Here is a 24,833-nt window from a genome sequence, read left to right as displayed (position 1 = left end):
TGAAATAGCTCATCTGAGGTGATGATTCAGGCCTGTTCAAATGTACCTGTTTGAGAAAGTCCCTCGTCTATTCCAAGGGCCCTTCCCGAGGCACAGAGCGAGAAGTCCCTCTGGTGGGTGCCGCCTTGTCTGTTTGGAGGCATTGCTTGGCCCTGGGGGCTTTGGACAGCTTAGCAATCTCTGGAGTCGGCTTTGGGGTCCCCCTTTGTATCAGCACACTGACGAATCCACGTGGATCCCTGAGACTCTGCTAACTGCCTAAAGGACCCCCGTGGGGCATCTCTTGGGCTCCGTCCTCCTCATCCTCCAGCTGGTGAAGATGCGCAGAGCTAGTGCCTTACACACCTCACAACCACCTGGGCCTGTTACGGACGATCCACAGAGGAAGAAACAGATTTGGGGCCAAGCCAGCATTCAAGCGCAGGTGCATCGGGCCTTGAAGTCTCTCCTCTTTCCTGCGCCCTTAAGCAATCCGATCAACATTCCCCGGGCAAGTCCTGATGCCTGCTGGATTCTGCATCACCAAGACCAGACAAGCGCTTCTCCCAGGCGCACAGAGATTTCCTGGATTGAGTAGCGGCTGCCGGCGACCTGCTTGAGTGGGGAAGGGCGCCGTCGGCCCCGCTTTCTGACCTCTCAGCAGCCATCAGCTTTCAGATCTTGTTGGCCTTTTTTTTTTTTCAGGAATATTTTCCCCTTTCCCCCCAGCTTTACTGAGATATAACTGACACACAACATTGTGTAAGTTTAAGGTATACAACGTAACGATTTGATATACATACGAACTGAGAAATGATCACCACAACAAGTATAGTTAACAAATGCATCACTGTACAGAGTTCTGGGTGTGTGTGTGTGTGTGTGTGTGTGTAGAACTGTTAAGATCTACTCTCTTAGCAGCTTTTAAGTATACGATACAGAGTTATTCACTGCAGTCCCCATGCTGTGTATTACAACCCCAGAAACTTACCCAGCTTAGAACTGGACCACCCTCCCTGACCCTCCGCCCCCTGGCTCTCAGTTATTTTTCTATGTGGCTCTTTGCCACCATGAGAAAAGGAAGGAATCCCTATCCTAGGGTCGTGTAACTAGGCTCCTGCCCAGCCATCTCCCCTCGTAGCAGGTACCCAGGGTAAGAAATCCCATTTTCGGTTTCTTTCGCCACCAGGGGGACCCCGGCTACAAGAACAATGACTCGCAGAAGAGACCTCAGTAAAAATATTCAAATCACCAGCCGACACTCAAAACGACATCTGAAACAAGAAACTGTCCCGCCGCCTCCTTAACCCCCTACATCTAGTTGGTCTCTAAGACATGTGAACCCCTCCCTCGCCTTGTCGTCCCTGTGGCCGCAGCCCCGACTGCAGTCCTTCCCGTCTCAGTCCCGGATTGCTGCAAAGGCTCCCTTAAAGGGCCACCCTGCCTCCGCCCTTCCCCCCCCAACCCACCTTCCATCCTGAAGTCCGAGGGGTGCCCACAAGAGCTGGTCATTGCATCCCTCTGGTTTATACGTTACTTGGTTTCCCACTGAGAAGATGAAGTGCCTTCTCCCAAATTCTCATCCTGCCTCTTCACAATCTGGTCAACGTCACGGTGGCTTGTCTGGCCTAAGACATTCTAATTCATCCTGGAACTGTAATGTGATCTTGAGTGAGTTATTTCACATGTGTGATTTTCAACTTCCCCGTCAATAAAACAGAGACAGTAATTCAGTGAGATTAACCGTGGAAAACTTCCAGCAAGGTTTCTGACCATACGATCGAATTTCCATCCATGTGGGTGACAAGTACACTTTTTACACTGAGAATAGTGGTGAGCTATATCCTGCTGTATAGCAGTCTATGCTAAGAAATATTACCTACTGTTATCCCCCAGATCAAGAGCTATCTCCCATGTCCTTTTCTGGTAAGGAAACATTTTTATGAGAGTATAACATATATCTTCATTGGGGTTTCCCCAGATGTAGACCCTGAAGTGAGAATTTGAGTGCGAGTGGTTTATCTGGGAGATGCCCGCCCCCCTCCAAAATCATGGCAGAGAGTAGGGAAGTGAAACAGGGAAGGAATGGGAACCAGTACAGGGCCTGTGATAAAGCAAGTACCACTGTGGGCAAGGGGAGACCAAGCCCACCGACACCTCTGCAATGGTCTACACCACGTACCGACGGGAAGGGGGTTGGGATATTTAAACACCACCACGGTCAGTCTTGGCTTATGGCTGCTCCTGGGGGCTGTTTATTCCTGACACCTCTGGGCTGCTGCTCTTACAGACGGAGCTGTTCTAGAGCCCAGAGAACAGAGGCGCTAGAGCGAGATACAGGGGCCAGCTTCAGGGGGTCAGGTCAGCAGGCACTGACATCCTGGGGCCTGAAGAGCTGCGGACAGGTGCTGCCTGAGAACCCAGGCCTTCCCACCTTCACCAACACCTGGCACCTGAGAACCCAGGCCTTCCCACCTTCACCAACACCTGGCACCTGAGAACCCAGGCCTTCCCACCTTCACCAACACCTGGCACCTGAGAACCCAGGCCTTCCCACCTTCACCAACACCTGGCACCTGAGAACCCAGACCTTCCCACCTTCACCAACACCTGGCACGGCGGTTTCTTTTTTCTCTTCCTTTTTCCGTTCTGTGGTTGTAGAGTGAGATCACACGTCTGTTAGGCATTTTGGAGATCTTCTTTGAGAAGGACCTGTTCAAGTCTGTTGACCATGTTTTAACATGGGTTGTCTGACTTTTTTTTTTCTTTTCTTTTCTTTTTTTTTTTACAGATTTTGAAGAGTTTTTGGTATATCTAGGTAGAGTGCTTCGTTGGTTATTTGTAAATATCTGACTCCAGTCAGCTTTGGGCCTCTTCTCTCTCCTTGATGAAGAGCTCTTCTTTCTGATTAGTGTTTTCTGTGTCCTGTTTAGGAAATCTTTGCCCACACCAAAGTCAAGAAGGTAGTATTCTAAGTCATCTTTGGAAGCTTTGTTGTTTAATCTTCTGCACTGTGGTAGATATTCCCTGGAATAGTTTTTATTTACAATGTGAAATGGGGCTGTTTGTTTCATATTTATATTCGAATGGTCAATCATCATTTACTTAAAAAAAATCATTTTCCCCACTGCAGGGAGGTGGCACCCTTGTCATAAGTCGAGGGGCCTTATATGCATGGTCTATTTATGAATCCTCAAGTTTTTAACCCTCTGACTAATAAGTCTTGTGATAGAAATAAACAAACTTAACCTAATAAGAACCAAAACCCCATAACATCAGTCTTAGTGGTGAAATGTTTCAACTTCCCTCTGGAGACTGGGAATAAAATATAATGTCTGCTACCGTCACTTCTATTCAGCATTCCACAGGGGGGCCTTCCCAGAGCCATCAGGCAAGATAAAGAAATTAAAAGGTATAAGAAACAGAAAGGAAGAAATAAAACAGTTTACTCACAGACGACATAGTTGTGCACATAAAAAAATCCAAAGTTTATACATCTAAACTATTAAAGTTAGTAAGTACATTCAGCATAGTCCTGGATACAAGGTAAATGTAAGACAATCAAGTGTCTGTATGCCAGCAACAAAAAACTGGAAAATGAAATTCTAAACTTATTCCATTTGATCACCATAAAAAGTATCAAATAATTAGGAATAAATCTCACAACAGATGTGCAAGGCCTTTATACAGAAAACTACAAAACATCACTAAGAGGAACTTTTAAAAATACAAAGGAACGCTAGCATGTTCAAGGATAAGAAGACAATATTGTGAAGACATCCGTTCTCAAGCAGGTGTTAGCATTTCATGCAAAACCAATCAAATCCCAGCAGGTTTATTTGTGGAAATTGATTCTGAAATTTACATGGACATGAAAGGGCCAAGAATAGCCAAGAAAAAGTTGAAGAAGAAAAAGAACAAGTATCAAACACTATAAAAGTGCCAGGTACCCAAACATTACAAAAATGCAATTATTAGTGTAGTGTGCTGTTGGCATAAGGATAGATGGATGCTCTAGAAAGAGAAGCCTGGGTACTGGTATTTTTTAAAAGCTCCTGAAAGGTTCTGATGGGCAGCCAGATGGAGAATCACTTTTCTAGTTCCAGTTTTTACCTACTTTCCTTACCCTACTCTTCCCTCCTACTGTAGTTGGAAATTGCCCCTCTGCTTGTATTCCTATACCATTTTGTTCCCTTCTTTGTACTTAGAACATTGTATTATGCATGGTAAGTCTCCCCTTATAGATGTTAATTATCTGAGGGCAGGCACTTTTTCTTGTATTTCTGTACGGCCTGCCTAATAACCACTACGTAGACATTTGTAAATAAGTATTCATTAAATGGGCTCAATTACTGACGCGATCCCCTCCAGGAACCCCAAGCCGCACTGGATGAAACTTAGCACATCTTTTGGTCTCAGAACCAAGTTCACAGCCTCCCCAAAGTCCAAAAGTGAAAGGTTTACATCACTTTTCTGAGTTGCTCTCTGGGGTATCCTTATAGTTTAACTTCCATAAGAAAGGGCTTAAAAATAACATCAAACAGGAAAATACAGATAAAAAGACACCTGTCAGGCTAAACTGATAACAGTGAAACAGTCACAGTACTTTGAAAAGTGAGTGGGTGGAATTCTTGGCATGTGCCCACATCTGACTATTTATGGTACCTTATGTTACGTGCCAGGGCTTTAGCCTCTCAGCTCATAAAATCCTGCTGGTTCACGCAGATGCCAGATGGATGGCCACAAGGTTGTTATTTTTAAATCATTCTGGTTTGGTATTGATTTAGGACCTAAAATGAGGAAACAGAGTTTAATTAAAAGGCGTGAAATTCGACTCTCATTCTGATAAATGAAGCCCCACTACAAAATCCTGGACTTGTAGTCATACTTAGACAGTCACACTATCCCTGATCGGCCCCTTCATTTCTGGACAGTCCCAAGTATCAGAAAGCTCTAAGACTTTTGGTACCACACAGATTAAATTTCATCCATTTTGGTCAAGACAGATTCCAGATCCTTGAACAATGCTTGTCTGATCTTTACTCCTTACTTCCAATTACATGGCCCAATTTTTCTTCAGATAACTTCATTGGGACCTACCTCAGCCTCCTGGACACAGATTCTTAACACACTCCAGACGGTCCTAGAGGGTGGCGTGATGCCCAAAAGGGAACACAGTATTCTAGGTGTGTTTAACCAAAGAATAGAATGAGTTTCTAGCACCCCTTTGTTATAGCAGTATATGCCTGTTGAATTAGCTTGAGTTGATTGACTTTCTGCCTTAACTTCACATACTTGGCCTCTTAATGAGCTTTCAGTATTAAAAAAACCACTCTTGCTTTGCTACACAGACACGTCTCTGTAGCCTTCTACCTGTACGGTTCACCTTTTATACTTGGGTAGCCATCCATTGGTTTCTATTAAATTCTTCCTCACGAGATTTACCCCAGCCTGGATTTCGACTCTTTGATCCAGCTTATTACCAGGTGAACTAGTTTTACTCCAGCCATGAGTTAGGGCAAAGTAGCGTGCACTCAGGCCCTCATCTAAGCTGTTGATCCCAATGAACAAGGTCCAGAACCGAGCCCCCCATCCTATGATAGAGGAGACATTGGTCCATCGGGTGCAGTTACTCAACCAGATACAAATTCACCTAATGGTGAATTATCTTCTAGCCCACATTTCTCCAGCTTACCCATAGGAAAACAAAGGGGGATTTTCAAACATCTTGCTGAAAACCAGATGCACAATGTCTACATCATACCCTATACTCTGAAAATAATAGGAGACACAATAGGAGACATGAGCATTGTACCCTGAGAAGTTGTGATCTTCAGTGCTACTTGACAATTCAAAGATGAGGGAGGTTAACTCCCGGGAGGGGAGTACATAAAGCCCTGCAAAGAAGCTACATTTTCAGCAGTGTTGCCTTCCCATTCTGTTTCTGTCTGTGTGTCTAATCCAGCTGAAGTCACTTCGTCGTCACGTCCTTTTAACTTTTGCCATATCTGGGTACCTTAGCCATATCCCTGCTGGTTACCATTTTACCTAACAGGCTGTACTGCCACCCTCTGGTCACTAGTAAAAAGATTTCATCACAATCTATCTCAGGTTCTAACACATGGACAAAGACTTCCTGAACTGAATCCCTGTCAAGATCGAGACTGTCAAACTTTAAAGGATCTTGGTAATCGGAACTATACAAATTTGAAATTAGTATTTGCTAAGGAGGACAGTTCTTCGCTACTGAGCATGTGTGGGTCTGGAGCAGGACCGCTAGTTGGCTCGGCTAAGAAGGGGGTGAGGGCCTTCCCTGGCGGTCCAGTGGTTAAGACTCCATGCTTCCAATGCAAGGGGTGAGGGTTCGATCCCTGGTCAGGGAACTGAGATCTCACATGTTGTGCAGCATGGCCAAAAAGTTTAAAAAAAAAAAAAAAAAGAAGAAGAAGAAGACAGGGGTGAGACAGGCTGAGGCCGAGAACACAGGGGCTGGACCCTGAGGGACCTGGGATTTGAGTTCTGGCTCCACAGTGGTCCTAGCTCTGGGATCTTGGGAAACTTCCTTACTCTGTGCTTCTGTTTCCTCGTTTATCAAATGGTGATAATAACAGTATCTACCTTAGAAGATTATTGTGATGATGAAATAAAAGCTAAAGGCACCTAGGACAGGGCACTTAATAAGAGTTCAATGAGTGTCAGCTATTACTCTCTTAGGTGCCCGGAAAACTTCTCCTGATTTGACTTTAGCTCTCCTAGTAAGTTTACATAGAGGAAACGATAGGCTGTCTAGTCGTCTTCCTATACTATTTTAGCTATTTAACTGTCGCTAAATATTAGAATGTAAATTCCACAAGAGCAGGGCTTTTTCTCTGCTTTCTCTCATGCAGTATCCTCAGTACCTAAAACACTGCTTGGCACGTAGTAGGTGCTGAATTAACATTTGTTAAATAAACAGACGAACCTGGCTTCCTGTTTGTCCACATTCACTCTCTCTTCAGGTTGCTTATGTGGATGAAGTAGATAAAATGAGAAAATCTGGGTAGAACATTTAACGCTACGAGGCACATAAATACATACTCGATAAATAGCAGCTATTATTATGTTGATGTGACTGCTGGTAGGTTTACTGAGGGGAGATGAACAGCTATGGACAGATGGAAACAAGATATGGAACAGATGGGTTTTCTCTACTCTTGGAGTTTTCAGTCTAGTGGGGAAGCAGACAGATTTTTAAATTGAATACATTAAGTGTACAGGATAATATGGGAACGGGACACTGGGCTCTACCCAGGTCAGAGAGGTACGCAAGGCTGCTCTGACACAGTAGCTTTTAAATGCAGACCTAAAAGATGAGTAGGATTTAGGCAAGTGAAGAAAAGAATCTGAACAAGGATGGATATATGTATTGGGTTGGCCAAAAAGTTCGTTCAGTTTTAAGTAAAAATAAAAGACACATTTTTCATTTTCCCCAAGAACTTTATTGAACAATGTATTCATTAACTAAATGAACTTTCTTTTATGTAATGTTGGCAGGAGTTTGGTTTATTTTTATTTATTTACTTACTTACTTACTTATTTATTTTGGCTGTGCCGGGTCTTCATTGCAGCATGTGGGATCTTTAGTTGCGGCATGCGGACTCCTTAGTTGCGGCATGTGGACTCCTTAGTTGCGGCATGCAGGATCTAGTTCACCAACCAGGGATCGAACCTGGGCCCCCTGCATTGGGAGCTCGAGGTCTTACCCACGGGACCACCAGGGAAGTCCCCCAAATGAACTTTTTGGCCAAACCAATATACGTATAACTGAATCACTTTGCTGTACACCTGAAACCAACACAACATTGTAAATCAACTATACCCCAATATAAAATAAAAGTTAAGTTTAAAAAAAAATCCCAGATACAGGTATCGGCTTATGCAAATGCCCTTGGGTAGGGAAGAGCTTGGTTTTCTTGGAAGAACGGAAAAGCCAGTTGAAGCGTCTGAGTGTGAGGGGAAATGATGAATTCTAAGGCCAGGGGCAGGGCTGCCTATACAAGACCTCGTAACCATGCTAAGAATTTAGCGAAGAGGCTGGGAAGTCTTTGAATGGTGTGAAGAGCAGAGATTTAACAAATCACAACCGATTCTGTAATGATCCTGGCTGCTCTGAGAATTGATGGTGTACTCATGCCCATCACTTGCCTGTAGCCCAGAAACCCAGTGATGCAGCAGGAGGCAGGGCTGCGGGGCTGCCAGCACTGTCTCAGCACACACACCGAGGGCTCTGTCGGTCGGGGCATCAGAGGCATTATTTCTGATTGGCCAAATTATCCACTGATGCAGGAAGACCAATTTTCTCCTCCTGTGAGGAACTGTACCTGTCCAAAGAAAAAATGGAAAAGGATAGGCAATCAGACTGCTTTGTCCCTTTTATGCCTGTCAAGGTGTTATTCGCATTCTCCCAGATGCCAACAGCAAAAATAGGCAGGAAAAAAACCACCTGATGTGTCTTTCTCCCAGAACTCAAAGGCCACTCATATACCCACCTGGTTCTTCTCCACGACCCTAGGAGGTGGGAAGGCGGATATTTTTGTCCCTTATCTCATCCCTCCCTCCTCCTCCCACTCCATTCGTCTTGCAGATGGAAAATCGAAATCACTAGCAAACGAAGGGGCCATCAGAGATTCTTGTCAGAGATAAAACTAGGATTAAAAACTAGTCTCATAATTCCGAGCCTTCCTTCTCTCATATCCATACTAGAAACAAAAGGACATGAAGGCGATGTCTCTCACAAATGCATTTGCTGTCAATGTGAGTTACTCAGAAATGAACAGTCAGCAGGAGGGAGTAACTCAACTCTCCCCACTTTACAGAGAAGCTATCTTGAGGTCCAGCCTATACCCAACTGCTTTCGGGGCATCTAAACCTGGATGTCCCATAAACACCTATGACTCGTTATACCTGAAACAGAGATCATCATCCCCACCCCCAATCCCGCTCCTCTTTCTGCATTTCTCACCTCAACACTGCTTTTCCTCTAGTCATCCACCCCCTCCACCTTAATCCCCACGTCCCATCAATCAGAACGCCCTGTGCATTCACCTCCTGAAAAAGCTTTCCAACCATGTCTCAGGTCACCCCCAACTCCTCCCCATTGCTGTTGCTTTCACCTCAGCTCAAATCTGGACCACTGCAGTAGCCTCCAGCTGTGCCTCCGGCTGTATCCAGAGTCCCCCACTCCCACCCCATCCTCCTCTCTGCCACTAGCATGAGGCATCCAAGATGTGGATCCTTAACTCCACTGTTTTAAATCCTCCAACAACCATCCCGCACACTTGCCTGAAAAGTCAAGCCTTAGCGTTGCACCCCAGTCTCTTCATGATGTGGAATTCATCTGTCACCCTCTGGAATCTTCCCCCTTACTCCTTGTGCTTGGGCCACGCCAAGTGACCTGCTGGTCCCCAGCACATGATGGACGGAGCCCTCCATCACCTCTGACTCATCTCCTACCACTCTCCCTCACCCTGGCCTCCTCATGTTTCTCTAACCCACACACTGCATCCCTGCTTAGGGCCTCTGCACTGGCTGTTGCCCCGTCTGGCACCTCTTCCTCCAGATACTTGCATGGCCAATTCCCTTACCTTCTTCAAACATCACCTACTCAAATGTCACCTTCCCAGTGAGGTTTACCCTTGCCTCCCTATTTAAGTTTGCACACCAGCCCTTCCCTTGGCACTCCAGTTTCTCCAGACTGCTTTGATTTGTTCCATGTCACCTTTGAACAGGCCATGGAAACAATTACACTCATGGTTTATGGTCTGTGCCCTACTGCCCTACCCCCAACCCCACCTCTAGAATGTAAGCTCCAGAAGGGCAGGAATTTTTATATTATTAAGGTTACTGATACATCCCAACCACCTAAAACAGTGCCTGACAGATAGTAAGCACCCTGTAGACTCTTGTTGAATAAATTGAATGCATAAATATACCTGTTAGTTCACATGTCTCTGTTCACACATTCTTCTTTATTCATCCTATTCCCCTGCAGCTACAATCTCATTGACACTTTCTGCTTCAAACATGTCTTGTTTACCTATTGGTCTCCCCCACTTCTTGGGCCAGGGGAGGCATCTTAGGTTATCTTTCTATGCCTACTTCCTAACACACACCGGAAAATAAAAGGCGCTTAATAAATATTTGTTGAACCCAGATGCCCTGGATCATGTTGTATTTCAGGCAACATGTACAAACTCGGACCATAACTAAACAGAAGAGCTCATTCCTGAACTAATTACTTTGGTTCCATAAATCTTTTGCTTACACCAGGAGGTACTGATGTATCCATTCGGATAACTGGTCGAGGCAGGTGCCAATTTTTGCAAATTCTATTTCGCCAGGATTTCAGAAAATGCAATTTGGTCTTGAATAGCTGGTCTCAGACCAGATGGTTAGTACGTTCTGATTTTTAGAATTGGGGATGCTTCCTGACTGAAAATAAATTAAGAGGAGAGCAGGCGTGGAATAACCATTACTTCGTTAGTTACTGCATGTAGGACATTGTGCCAGCGATTTTACATATATTAACTCATTTTATCCACAGCAAACTCGTGAAGCAGATATTATTATCTATATTTCACAAGTGAGGAAGCTGAGGTTCAGAGAGCCAACCAGGGTCATGTAACAGATGAGTGCTGTGACAGGAATGTGATCAAATTTCCTGTGGAATAAAGCCCTGGCCCCCTGCACCCTGCCGCCGTGTGGGTGTTTATTCTCAGGGTCATCTTCTTGTACGTTACGAACTCACCCACCTATTTTACTGTCTCTGCATCTTTGACGTTTGATTCTTTTATTACCCTGAACACAGTGGGTAATGTTTTCTACAACATACCTGTTCTTTTAAAATTTGGACCCTACAGAAGTACAGAATCTAATAAAATTTAGTGCTGGCCTGTGAATACCCTGGAGTGTCACACCAGCTTGCTTTGAAGAGGTGTCCCTCTCCAGGACCTACTTGAAAAGTCCCACCCAGCCTTCACCCTGGGGACCGATTGGAATTTAGCCTGACCTGATTTGGTTACGAAGGACAGTGCCATAATGCTGAATCTGAAGTTTTTCATTTCCTGCTCAAGGATGTCTAACTTTCTTAGGCAAAAACAAAACAGAAAAAAACAAGGGAGGAAGCGGTCAGGGAAGGTGGGAGGATGCAGGAGATACAGTTTGTGGCATTACTTTTTGAACACCCGGGGCACAGGCTCTGCCCTCCCTCCGGACTGAACAGAGAAGAGTCCAGGTAAAAGTGCCCTTTCAGGAGGGTTGTTAGGGAACAGCAGACTTGCCAGAGGGTTGAGAACTCTATCCCAGAGGAGAAAACTCTATTTGGTTCTGTGCTAGCATATCTTGTCATGACGGAGGAGACTAAAGGAGAAAAGGGCTGTCATAGTGTGTAGATGTCCATCCCAGTCTCCCAATTCATCCCTCCCCTCCCTTACCCCTGGGTAACCATAAGTTTGTTTTCTACATCTGTAACTCTATTTCTGTTTTGCAAATAAGTTCATTTGTACCCTTTTTTTAGATTCCACATATAAGCGATATCATATGATATCCTTCTCTGTCTGACTTACTTAGTATGATCATCTCTAGGTCCATCCATGTTGCTGCAAATGGCATTATTTTGTCCTTTTTATGGCTGAGTAATATTCCACTGTATACACACTACTATATATAAAATCAATAACTAATAAGAACCTACTTGTATTGCACAGAGAACTCTACTCAACACTCTATAATGGCCCATATGGGAAAAGAATCTAAAAAAGAGTGGATAGATGTACATGTATAACTGAATCACTTTGCTGTACACCTGAAACTAACACAACATTGTAAATCAACTAGACTCCAAGAAAAATTTTTTAAAAAGGGCTGGTGTCGGACAAGAGGCCACATTCACCAACGACGATGCACCAGCCAGGAGAAGCATCAGTAACGACGTTTAGCGATCCAGAAGCTGAGCTGAGGAGAAATATAATGATGGCAATGTATGTAGCTCCCAAGGTCAAAGTGGAAAACGCATGTTTTGGGGACACTAAAGGTCCTTCCAGAAGGTTCCCCTTTAGGACCTGCTGGACACGCCAAAGACACGGAAGCTCAGTCTACAACCAGAGAGTAATCATCTATTAGTCCCCAGAATATGGTTGATAGTGTCTATTTGATGCCCTGTCATTCGTCACCAGTGAACTTTGGAAAAAAAAGTTCATTCAATTTTATGGCTGGGAGAGGCTTCAGAGATGGATATTATCCACCCCCTCGTTTTACTGATGAAGCTTCTCAGACACAGATAGATGTGGGGAATTCTACTTTTCAACGTTTATGAGAACATGCAGTATAGTTACAGAAACATACTCTGGATGGTTCAGGGTCGTGCTGAATCTGTTCATCCCACCCGACTGTCCCCATAAGCATACCTGGATCTGCCGGAGCGTGTATTCCAGCTGGAGATTTGGAAAAGTATGATCACCTTATGGCTTGGAAAATAACATTCAGAAAAATAAAATGTTCAGAAAATCTGGTTTGGCTTTTGCATCTGCACTGAGGCGCACACACTGAGAAGGGAAGAGAATTAAAACATGTTCTACTCCTTTTTTTCCTCATTTTTTAGTTTTTATGAAATATGTGTTTGGGGAGAGAAACTGCGAGTCTATGGGGGGGTCCCCACTTGAGCTACTGACAAAAGTGACAATAGGAAGAAATCTAGATAGTTAAGAAGGAAAAGAAGTACCTGGATGTGGAACAGAGTGAATTTTAGAATTTAGCAGGTCACATAGAATTTTCACGAATGTAACAGCTTAAGGATGCTCTTTGAAAAGCTGATGGGAATATATTAGGCCTGTGTAGCTAAATTGGTAGAAAGTGGGGCAGGAGACGGAGTGGGAGGGATGCTGGGGAGGAGGGGGGTGGGAGGGCCAAGGTGCTGCTGCCTAGGGAGTCGCGGGGGCGGCTGTGGGATGGGATCTGTGACCTCAGCATCAACATCAGCCCCAGGAGGGAAGAGGCGGGTGAGCTCAGGGCACAGCCTCCTCCTCCAGGATCTGCGACCTCGCCCGTGAAAGGAGAGCTCATGCCAGCTGCCCTGGGGTCAAACGGCAGCCAGTGAAGCAGGGGATGAGGAAAATGGGCAGGAGAAGTCAGCAGCCCTCTCGTGTGTAAGGAAAGTGAAATCCACAATAAACTTGGGAGATTTGAAAGAGGGCAGAGGAGAGAAGGGAGCCTATGTATTAGATGTAGCTCTGTGTTTACACTGAAAGTGGAAACATGCAAACGAGGCTTGGGGCCGCCTTCCTCCTTCCTTATTCCTCCTTCCTTATTCTTCCTTCCTTCACGGGCACCCAACTATGCAAACATCCGGGTCCGAAAGGACGTTAAATATTAGTTAACGACCAGTGTAACCCAGAAATGCTGGCATGGGATGCCTAAAAGCTGAGTCTAATGTCCCTCAGTTAAAGAAAATAAGCAGACCCTCTAAATGTTTCCTAAGCTAAATAATGAAACATAACTTGTTCCCAAAATTTCAGCAGTGATCTGGGGATGTTTTTACATGTTATTGGCCCTTTTTTTTAGTGCATAGACACTATGAGAGTCAAAAGCATTTATTGCTAGTTAAGGAAAGATCCCTTTCTCGTAGCACTGGCTTCCTTCTCCCTGCTTGCACAATAAAAAGCAGTGTGTATTAATAGAGGCTATTCACATAACGGGCTTGCTCACCACTTAAACTCTGTGCCCTGCTAGCACCTTCATTCACAGAGCCGTTCTCTTTATCACATACTGAGCTAACACTGCCCCCCTCCACTTTACAAAAGGCAGGGAGAATTGCATCCCAGGAAGAGCAGCGATGCCGATAAAGGGGTCAGGAAGAGGCAGTAGCTCAAGAGTCTACAAATTTGAGCCTGTGCTTGGAGATTCTGCGTGTGCACTATGTACCCACAGTCCCGAGTTCATCCTGGGACCTGGGCAACCCAGCACCCAGCTCACTTGGTTCCTGGTCCTCTGGTATTTCCCTTTCCCAGTACAAGGGTAGGGAAAATGATGACTCTTCTGGTCCTCTGGGTGTGTGTGCGCGGCTGCGGTGGTGTCTACTGCGGACTAAATGACCATTTCTGTACGCATCCCTCTCCCCAAACAGCTAGATTAGCAGCTACTTGACAAGCAACCTCATGCACTTTTCATCGTCAAAACCCGAGCGTGTAACAAAATGCTTACCACAGAGCAGGAAATTAATGGATTATATTTTTTAAAAATCCATGAATGAATGAATTCTTTGTTTCTGGCTGAATCTGCTTGGAGGGCCCACATTGCACCAACAGTTCCTAGGAAACCACATTCCGTGTGGCAACTCCACCTCCTGTTGTTTGATTTGGGAGGTGGTCTATTTTTTTCACACTCTGGGTATATACTGAAGTATCAGCAGGGTTATTTTACTTCCTCTTTATATTTTGGGTTCCAAGCATTCACCATGTGTGATATCAGTCTCTTCTTTTCTTCCCGATCCCTGCAGGACAGAACACTATTCCATCCTGTGAGTAACAGCTGCATGGATTGCAACCCTGCAGAGAAGAAGATTTTCATGGCCAGATGTGACCCTCTCTCCGAGACTCAGCAGTGGATTTTTGAACATATGAATATGACTGTTTTAGAAAAATTTAACTACCATGCCAGCTCCTAGAAAGAAAAAAGGAAGGAAGAAACAGTGATTACCTACAGGTTATAAAAACTAAATTTTAGCCAGTCTCTGGGTCAAAGGAGTCAGGAATAACATTTCCTAGATCCAGGAAGTCTGGTTTAAAGATATGTAAATGCCATGTCAAAGTAGGTTGTCCCGAAGAACTTCCTGCACCTGAAGAACTTGGCTAAGAGACTCACCAGCTGCTCCTGAGAACTTGAGCAGTCCCCTTGCTGGCCAAGGGCAAAGATGATTTAGGGACTTTTGCAAACAACTGCTGAGTTAGTAAATCCTAGCATTTCTCAGGTCAAATCCTGCAGTAGTGAGTAGCTATGAATGGATCCTCTTAAGTGGGTGGGTGGGGTGGAGGTGAAGGGCATGACCGCTCTGACAACCTGTCGCAAGTTTATAACGGGCCATTCTCCGACTAGAATGGTTAAAAGTGCTGCAGATGATTCTAGAGTGCTCATACCATTCTGTGTTCTTGTTTTATTTTGCAATGAGGGTGTGCTATCTAAGACGTAAATTACATCGTGAAATGGACTTGGAGTGTCTCCATGCCTTCATTGACGTCTGCCATTTTCCTTTTACAGCAGAGGTAACTTACTGGTCATAAAAGTTCATGCTCCGTAAATTAGCTGAAGTTCTAATTCAGTGCCCTTGTATGAATCCAGCTGAAAAACAAACACGAAAAACTATGCTACCAAGTTACTCCAGAGAGAAAGATTTCACAGAAGCAGCAAGACCATGTAAGGTTTAAGGAGAGGAATTTCCCTAGGAAATCTATTTTTACTTTGCTATTATTTTTAGAATTTTAAAAGTCTGATGTCTGTCCAGTCATAGTTTTATTAAGGAAGGACATGGAGTGAGGTTGATGTAATTTGTTTAGGAGATTATTAAATCCAAATAAATCTACACTCCAAGTGACGTGAAAATGGCTTAGTACACTTCAGTTACGCTTGATCAGTGCTGGGGACGTAGAACTGGTTGGGTTTTGCTCTCGGCTGGGGTTTTTTGTTTATTTGCTTTATATCGTAGGTATTAAGGATGGTTTAGTTTTCCTTGGAAGCACATTGAAGGAATTTCCATTAATAAAGTGCTTCTGACCCCATTTTCTATTAATGGGACAAGATTTCAGGGATGATTAAAAAACTAAATGGAACATTTAATCCTTAAAAGAACTTTTTTTTTACTTTTCAATAACAATGGGGGTGGGGGAGGAATATACAGGGATGAGTATACAGGAATATACAGGGATGAATATATAGAGGAAAGAATGATGTTTGTTTTATATATATATTTCTCAAGTTTTTTTCAGGTAGAAAAAAGTTTTTATTTTGCTTTTGTTGTTTTCTTTCAACTCGCTTTTCATATTAATAAAAAATATATATATTGTCTTGGATATAAAAGCATTGAATTTTAGAACTGGGAAGACACTTAGAATCCAATCCCTTTGTTTTTACAGATGAATAGCGAAAGCCCAGAGGAGAGTGGTCCTAATTCCTGGCAGGGCGGATGGGTCTTCCAATGCCTGGTGTCCAGTGCTTTTCCTCCTGTGTTGCCTCTTCCGTTATCCAAGAAGGTTCTGGTTTCTACTCTGATTTAACTAGAAATGTTCAGTCCCTAGATGAGAATAATATGCCTGCCTGGGGATGCCCACAAGAGTAGCATTCACGTTCAGAAGCTTTAACATATGAAACCTCTCCGAGTAAATGTTCATGATTTTGTTCTCTCCTTGAAATCTAATCAAAATGTCCAGTTAAACTGCCCTGCTAATAGGTGGGGAAGAGTTATTTCGTTATCTTTACTGATTTTTCAAGCATACTTTTGAAGAGCTACTCTATTTAAACTGACAGTCACAGAGATTTTTGTGTGTGTGTAGGTCAAGCGGTCTTGAGGCTTTCAAGATGCATAGTGGAGAAAATCAATAGTGAGAAATTAACCTGTGTGCTGAACAATTCCAGAGAGTGAGTGAAGATTGATCTCAAGTGTTCAGAGAGCAATCTGGTTGTAGAATGAGATGAGCCTATAAAAATCCACATTATGTCACTAAACAGTTGACTGCTGTTTTCAGCTCCACCGAAGAGCCAGCCCCAGGTTCTGCACCCTGGGGAGCCCAGATTTGCAATATGCAAGGGTGCTCTCATCCTGGGAATACCGCATCCTTTTGGTGTGACAACCAGGATCAACAAAGATTGGTTTCCTGATCTCAGAGGGCCTTGTCTCTTACTTTGACTAGAAGGACGTAACATAAAAAATTAAAATTAAAAAATTTTCAAGAGAAGCCTGAGACACGAAAGCCAAAATTAAAACCTCAAACTGCCAAGTAATTGTTAGATGTGTGCAAAGGGGGAGCATCCAAACAGAATCAAACGAAGCCTCGCAATCTACTCCCAGGCAGGAGGGCCTGGCACTGCAATAAACACGTCCAAGGAGGTTTCCCAGTACCACCAAAGGGCGGGACTCTGCTTACTTGAAATACCGCTATGGCCATTCTGAGAAATAGAAGATTGCATATGTTTTTGCATTCATTCGGCAAAAGGACTGAACAGCCATCAGAGAGATTCTCTTTCCTGGAAAGAACAAGATTGAGAAATGAAGCATCAGAGTTCGGACCCGCCCTTTTATCAGAATGAGAAGAAAAATAGCAGGAAGTTCCTCTGGCCTTGGAAATTGCTACTTCGCCAGAATAAGAAATGGTTTTGCCAGAAGTTAGAAAATAGTTAATTTTTCAAATCCTTTTAATGCATTTACTGAGAAAAGGCTGTGCTGGAAAACAGTTGTGAACTAATTGTGGGATTTATATGTGCTCCAAGGTTGGATTAATACCATGGCAATAACAATGACTGGCTTCTAGGTCTACTACTGTTTAGTTTAAAATATTAACATGATCACATGACTGTTTTGAAATGTATTCGTTATAACAGAGGCCCCTGTGTATAATGCAAGTTCCAGGATTATTTTGTGAATTGGTAACATAGAGCGTTATACAACAGATGTGTAACACGTAACGAAAATGGATTTCCAGTCAATGAAAGAGAGCGTTAGGCCCATTCTGTTCACATTCTAGCAAAACACTTAACACGGTGTCCTTTAGGGGCAATTATATGTTTTCTAAAAAGCAGCCAGGGGACTTCCCTGGTGGCACAGTGATTAATACTCTGTGCTCCCAATGCAAGGGGCCCGGGTTCAATCCCTGGTCAGGGAACTAGATCCCACATGCATGCCGCAACTAAGAGTTTGTATGCCACAGCTAAGGAACCCATGAGCTGCAACTAAGACCCGGCACAACCAAATAAATAAATTAAAAAAAAAAAAAAAAAAGCAGCCAGAAAATAAAGGGCATATAAATATCTCTTTTGTGCTTCTTGCCCTCACATGAAAAACTTCGATTTCAATTCCTTCATAACTCCAATAACTTCGTTATCTCCACAATGAAGGAGCAAAAAGGAATCTTTTATTGGAAAGACTGGCATATAAACTTTATGTCAGACACATCAAAAGAGACAAGGACACTCGGATGACAAAGCCAACTGTCCAGTGAGAAAAGGCCATGCCCACCTCTGGGTGACATCACACATCTGAGGACCGGAACAGCATTGATGGCAAGGCTGGGACGTTCCTTCTGCTTTTGACTTCCCATCTGAAGTGTTACAGACTCTTTCCCAGGAGTGGACAGTGCCCCAGCCTCCAAATGCTGCCAGGTCACCTTATGCAGAATTTACAGTCTTCCTAATAATATGAGGTTCTTGTGAACATTGATTTATCCCTGGGACCCCTTTAGGAATATCTCCTGAGGCCTCTTCCCCTGGCAGGGATATAAGGTGGAAATACACTTTCATAAGCAGCTGCTGGAGATAAAGAAAGAGGGCATTTTATATAAATCCTGGGAGGCAACACCTCAAAGGGAAAGTATTTCTCAGTGATCCCCTGAGATTCTGGGAGTAAATGCAAACGGCGAGAGGTAGTCTGTATCTCTAGACACGGGTGCCCATCACCCCCTGCGTTCACTCCATCACCAGGTCCTGACCTGGCCGTCCTAACTCTCACACGACACCACCAGTTGTAATTACTCTCCACGTGTGCCACCGTGGCGGGAACACTGAAGAGTGACAAGTGGCCAGTCCTCCCATGCCGCCGATGTTGGAAGATTGCTCTTTGATTTATGTCTGGAGCCTTTGTTGGAGGCCCGGGAGCTGTTTGCGACTCTATTTGGTAGACTTGACATTGACTCGGAGCTTTTATCACAGTCACTCATCTCCGCGCTTGACACGTCAGGCTGGTGTGTCTGGTACCGCGGCTCCTCAGCATACGACAGCTCAGGCACGTGTGTGATGCTTCAGAGAAACCTGGGGACATTTCTTCTGTCCCTCCAGCCTGAAGTGGCCCCCTTCAGCTCACCACAAGACAGCCCCCAGGGTCCCTAGAGTCTGCCACACCCCACGTGTGCCCGGGTCAACCTCAGTACAGAAAGGCTGGACGTTGCAGAATCTTCTATCCTGACATCACGCACCTTGGGAAGGGTGAGCTTATTAGTTTGTAACTAAGTGACATAAGTCCTGGTTTACCAGGGACAGTCCTGGTTTCTGCCTATGTAATTATCAACAGCGCCCCCTTTCACTCTTAAAAGTGTCCTAGTTTGGATAGCAAATTTTATGGTCTCTCTATCTATAATCCACCTGCCTGTTTACTTCATAGTTCCCGTACTTATGAATGCCCAGAGTCTACAAGAAATCAGCTAGTCTCACCCCATTCCTTCACACAGGACCAGACGAAAACCAGTTCTATTTGATGATTGTCTAAAGCATTCACATGGTTCTTTACAAGTTGCTTCATGGAAGCTTTTTAATTAAGAGTTCTTACACCCATCTACATTGTTTCGTTGAATCAAGACGATTCTAGTTTAAATGTTTTTTTCATGATTTAAAACATTGATTTGAAATTAACTAAGTCATTTTCTACTTTTCCAAGCTGAAAACAGTAGATGCCCACCAGTAGTCATATTATTAATTCTCAATATTATGGTATAAGATAGAGATCGATAGATGATAGGTAGATAGATAGATTCTATTTGCAATATTGCTTTTGTTTTTAAAGCGATTTTACATTTATCTCCTTCTGCCCTTGTAACCACCTCTGCGATAGAGGATTATTACCATCCTTATGAAGAAAATGCACGACTTGTGCCCAGGAGGTGTGCCCAGATCAAGGTCACACAACAAGTTCACAGCAGAGCTGGGATGAGAATCCAGGCCTGGATGCTGAGGCCTCAGTTCCTTCCTGTCTCCGTGGTGCCCACACCTCACTGTAGGGTCGTTGGGTCATAGTCAAACCAAATACGAGAGGGCTTGAGCTACTTCACTGGTGGGAAAAATCCTTCCTTGGGAGCCTCTGTTTTTAACCCTTAATTATATTTGCTCTTCTTCCCCCAAGCGTATTAAAGGGAGAACACCAAACTGCATTCAGGATTAGTCCCTCTTAATGAGATTTCCAGGGTACTTGCAAGAAGTGATCTATTAAAGCTATTTGCATAGCTCTGGAGGAGAAATCCTCAAGCAAATACTGTGCACTTTGGGAGTATTAATGGGTTCAGCCCTCGGTGGCGGGGGGCAGCCAAAAAAATAAAATAAAATAAAAATAGATTGCTGGACCACCTTCCCACCCCCAACCCAAGATTCTGATTCATTCAATCCGGGGTAGAGCCCAGGAATTTACATTTCTAACAAGTTTCTAGGCAATGAGGATCCTGATGGTCTGGGATCCACCCTTTGGCTTAAATCAACAGTCTCACCATTTTGAAAATACCTTTTAAAGCTAGTTTTATTAATGTTGAATGTGTTTAGAAACCATGTATTACACTTAAAAGACCTCTCTTAGAAATGATAAAATCCCAACTCATTCAAAATCCAAACTGAGTGTAACTCACTTCAATTAATATTTATTGCCAGAGGAAAGTTTCTCTTTTAAATCTCTTCATTTTTAAAATTCTTTTAAATTGAAGTATAGTTGATTTACAATGTTTCAGGTCTACAGCAAAGTGATTCAATTATGTGTGTGTGTGTGTGTGTGTGTGTGTGTACACACACAGATTCTTTTCCATTGTAGGTTATTACAAGATATTGAATATAGTTCCCTGTGCTATACAGTAGGTCCTTGTTGTTTATCTATCTTACATATAGTAGAGTGTATCTGTTAATCCCAAACCCCTAATTTTAAAGCTCTTTAAGTCAAGATCACAGAGCTGAAAGACCAAGAATAGGCAGTATTATGGTATCAACTAGGTCAAGGCCCCTACCATTAAGTGCCTGGCATTAAGCATCACATTAATAATTCAATTATTATTGTTCCTTCCTCCGTTAATGAGCTTCATGCTACTATAGAATAGTATTGAAAATAAAATGAAGGCATAGTATGGTTAAATAATTTACTTAACATTGTTTTTCAGTATATCAGCCCGTCTAACCTAGACCATGCTTTTTCTCAAGTTCTGTCTTGAGAAAAGAAACACTACTTTTTTGGTGGCAAATACCTGGCCGAGCTCTTTTCACAAACATTGTGCAGATGTGACTGAGCTACGGTTCCTCTCATCTTTGAAAAATGCTGCAAGTTTAATTAAAAGTCTTTTAAGTGTAACAGTATCTCACTATGTCCAACTCAGTTGAGTAACTTCCCTAGAAACAGATGCAGAAAGTAAAGAAAAGCTTAGTATTTCTGCCATGTTGGAAGTGTGGTTGTCTTGGATTGTAACCTTCTTTTCATTGAAAATAAATACGAAGATCTTTTTTTAAGGTTTGTTTCTCCCTTGTCCTCTGTCTTCAAAAATAAAAGTTAACTGAGAATAGGCCTTTTTGTTTTCAGTGTATTTAAATTCTAGCCCCTAGTGGTACACAGAGTAAATCCTCCAAACTACATTTTTTTTCCAAGTATTTTTCTAGTTGTGTGTGTGTGTGTATGTGTGTACCATGGATGCATGAAGAAGAACATATGATGGGGAAAAGGATTTTGCTTTACTGCTGCTTGCTATTCAGATTGTGTCACCCAGCAAATTGCTTGTTACGTGATGTATAATGTGGCCAATCATCCCAGCCACATGTGTTCAGATCTTACAGGGAAAAAAATTCAGCAGATGCAAAAGCTCCTTTTAGAGCCAAAACTAGACAGTGCATCTCATCTCAAAAAGATACACTTCTGTCACCAGGACTTTTGAATTCTTGGAAAGGAGTAAGAACCCGGGACCCAGGGGTCCCCAACAAGGCTCCTGCACCCTGCAGAGAAGGGATCCGAGGAGGTGGGCTGTGGCACCGGTGAGGATGAGAGAGAGAAAGAGAAACAGCCATGTCTTGCTTTCCTCAAAATAACTTGTTTACTGTCCTGGAGGAAGCAGCGGGGAAGTGCTGGAGTGGCTGAGATGTCAAAGAGACAATCTCAGAAAAGAAATGCTGCACTTGAGCAAGCAGTCACCTTTCATCACTGTCTCCCTGACCCACACCTCCCACCCCCAGCAAGTGGCCAGGGTCAGACCCACACAGACCTGCACCGCCCCGAAAAGCGCCTTCGGCGGGAACACAAGGATTTCTAAAGAATGGGATCTCAAACAAGGATGAAATAACTTTGCAGAGTCCCCGCGATGTTTAAAAGAAAACCATCTCGAGGCCAATTCATCCGGATAATGAATGCCCTTGGACGTGGATGGGAGGCTCTTTGATTGGGAGAGACAGGAAAGCCTGAACCGGAGGAGAGCTAATGACCTTGTTCTGACATCCATCAGACATCAGTCGGCTGCCAGAAAACCGCCCGTGGGGTCGGGGCAGCGGCAGCGAGGTTTAAAACGGCCAGAGAGAAAGGCTGTGGGCAAACGGGCTGCACTCGGGCGCAGCTCCTAAGGAGGCTGATGGCCGTCTCCACCGCGGAGCCGGCACATGCTCTGCAGGAGCTGACCGAGCCACCCGCCGGGTGCGCAGGGGACCCCAAGGCCCCCTGGGAAATTCCTCTCCTCTCCTGTCTCGTGAATTCTCCCCTATTTCTATCGATCCTGATAAACTTCCTCCAAAATGAAGTCAGAACATCAGATCCGTGTCATTCCTTTGCTGACTCGATGATCAGAGCGTCTTTCTCACCGGGTTCAAGAGAAATGTGATAGCAGCCAAAGCCCCAGTCTCCCTGCAGGCCATTCCCTTCGAGGCTTTTCTCTCGGACTAGGGAAAACTGTTTCAGGCAATGTCAGCAGGCTGGTCTTTTTCTCTGAGGACTGGACACTCTAATTTAATTAGATAAATGTTTGTTGAGTCCCAACATGAGTGAGGCCTCACGTTGGAACCAAAGGTCCACATAGCTAGGAGAAAAATGTCTGGTTAACTCTCAGAAAATGATGTTCTTGCCCTGGCTGCAGCCCTGGTCTCCCATCTGAAACTGGGTGAATCTCTACCCTCCCTAAGTCTTCCCTGCAGGAGTGTGGTCGTGATGAAACACGGGAATGAACAGGACTGGCAAACAAAATGTAAATGAGACATGTTTACATTTAATGAAAGTCCGTCCTCTGGCAGCTTACAATTCAGCAACGTGATTCTTGGATAGGGTGACCAGGTAATTTGTCAGACAAACCAGAAAATTTTTGAGAATGAAATGAGGCATTATTAATAATGATGGAGGAGAAACAACCTAAATGTCCATCAACAGATGAATTGATAAAGAAGATGTGGTGTATATATATATATACACACACACATACAATGGAATACTCAGCCATAAAAAAGAATGAAATAATGCCATTTGCAGCAACATGGATGCAACTAGAGATGATCATGCTAAGTGAAGTAAGTCAGAAAGAGAAAGACAAATACCATATGATATCACTTATATGCGGAATCTAAAATATGACACAAATGAACTTATCTATGAAACACAAACAGACTCACAGACATAGAGAACAGACTTGTGGTTGCCAAGGGGGAGGGGGTTGGGGAAGGGATGGAGTGGGAGGTTGGGGTTAGTAGATGCAAACTAGTATATATAGGATGGACAAGGTCCTACTGTATAGCACAGGGAACTATATTCAATATACCATGATAAACCATAATGGAAAAGAATATTAAAAAAGAATGTATATATATGTATAACTGAATCACTTTGCTGTACAGAAGAAATTAACACATTGTATACCAACTATACTTCAGTAAAAAAATTTTTTTTAATAAAAAATAATGATGGAGGAAAAGCAGGTGGAAACCAGGCCTGGGGAAACCAAAACATATGGTCATCCTCTTCTTAAAGACACTAACAAAATAAGACAAAATATTAAGCCTGAACCCACATAGCCAAAAGTTAAGGGTTCTTGGATAGAAAAAAAACTTTTCCTCTACCCTCTTAGTTGAGTTTTAGGGGGCTATGAGTTAAACTGATGAAAGACAGATTGGCAAGAAAAAAAAAAAGATATAAACTTATGCACAGGAATTCACAAAGAAATGTAACTCAAAAAGGCAGTTAGAATTTGGGATGTATGTACCTTCTGACTAGGGCAGAGGTCCCCAACACCTGGGCCGTGGACCGGTACAGGTCCACAGCCTGTTAGGAACCTGGCCGTACAGCAGGAGGTGAGCAGTGGACGAGTGAGTGAAGCTTCATCTTCCGCTCCCCAATGCTCCCCAATGCTCCCCGTCATTCCCCATCACTCCCCAATGCTCCCCAATGCTCCCCGTCGCTCCCCATCGCTCCCCAATGCTCCCCAATTCTCCCCATCGCTCCCCAATGCTCCCCGTCACTCCCCAATGCTCCCCAATGCTCCCCGTCGCTCCCCATCGCTCCCCGTCACTCCCCAATGCTCCCCGTCGCTCCCCGTCACTCCCCAATGCTCCCCGTCGCTCCCCAATGCTCCCCAATGCTCCCCGTCGCTCCCCAATGCTCCCCGTCGCTCCCCGTCGCTCCCCATCGCTCCCCAATGCTCCCCATCGCTCCCCGTCGCTCCCCAATGCTCCCCTCGCTCCCCGTTGCTCCCCATCACTCCCCAATGCTCCCCATCGCTCCCCGTCACTCCCCATCCCTCCCCATTGCTCGAGTTACCGCCTGAACCACTCCCCCACCCTGTCTGTGGAAAAACTGTCTTGCATGAAACTGGTCCCTGGTGCCAAAAAGGTTGGGGACCACTGGACATGAGGATAGCTGG

At 44.1% G+C, this 24,833-nt stretch overlaps 1 protein-coding gene across 1 annotated transcript in view; it reads left to right on the top strand.

The window, feature by feature from the left end:
• The window catches only part of GALNTL6 (polypeptide N-acetylgalactosaminyltransferase like 6), a 1,192,984-nt gene extending 1,178,290 nt beyond the window's left edge, over positions 1-14,694 (top strand). Inside the window, exon 12 of the mRNA XM_061199500.1 lies at positions 14,510-14,694. Within this exon, the coding sequence (XP_061055483.1) occupies positions 14,510-14,677 (168 nt within the window). The 3' untranslated portion in view covers positions 14,678-14,694. The remainder of the gene's footprint in view (positions 1-14,509) is intronic.
• Positions 14,695-24,833: the final 10,139 nt, after the last annotated feature.

Source organism: Eubalaena glacialis, chromosome 9 (genome assembly GCF_028564815.1).
Source record: "Eubalaena glacialis isolate mEubGla1 chromosome 9, mEubGla1.1.hap2.+ XY, whole genome shotgun sequence".
NCBI lineage: Eukaryota > Metazoa > Chordata > Mammalia > Artiodactyla > Balaenidae > Eubalaena > Eubalaena glacialis.
This window is presented reverse-complemented; position numbering and strand designations above follow the sequence as displayed.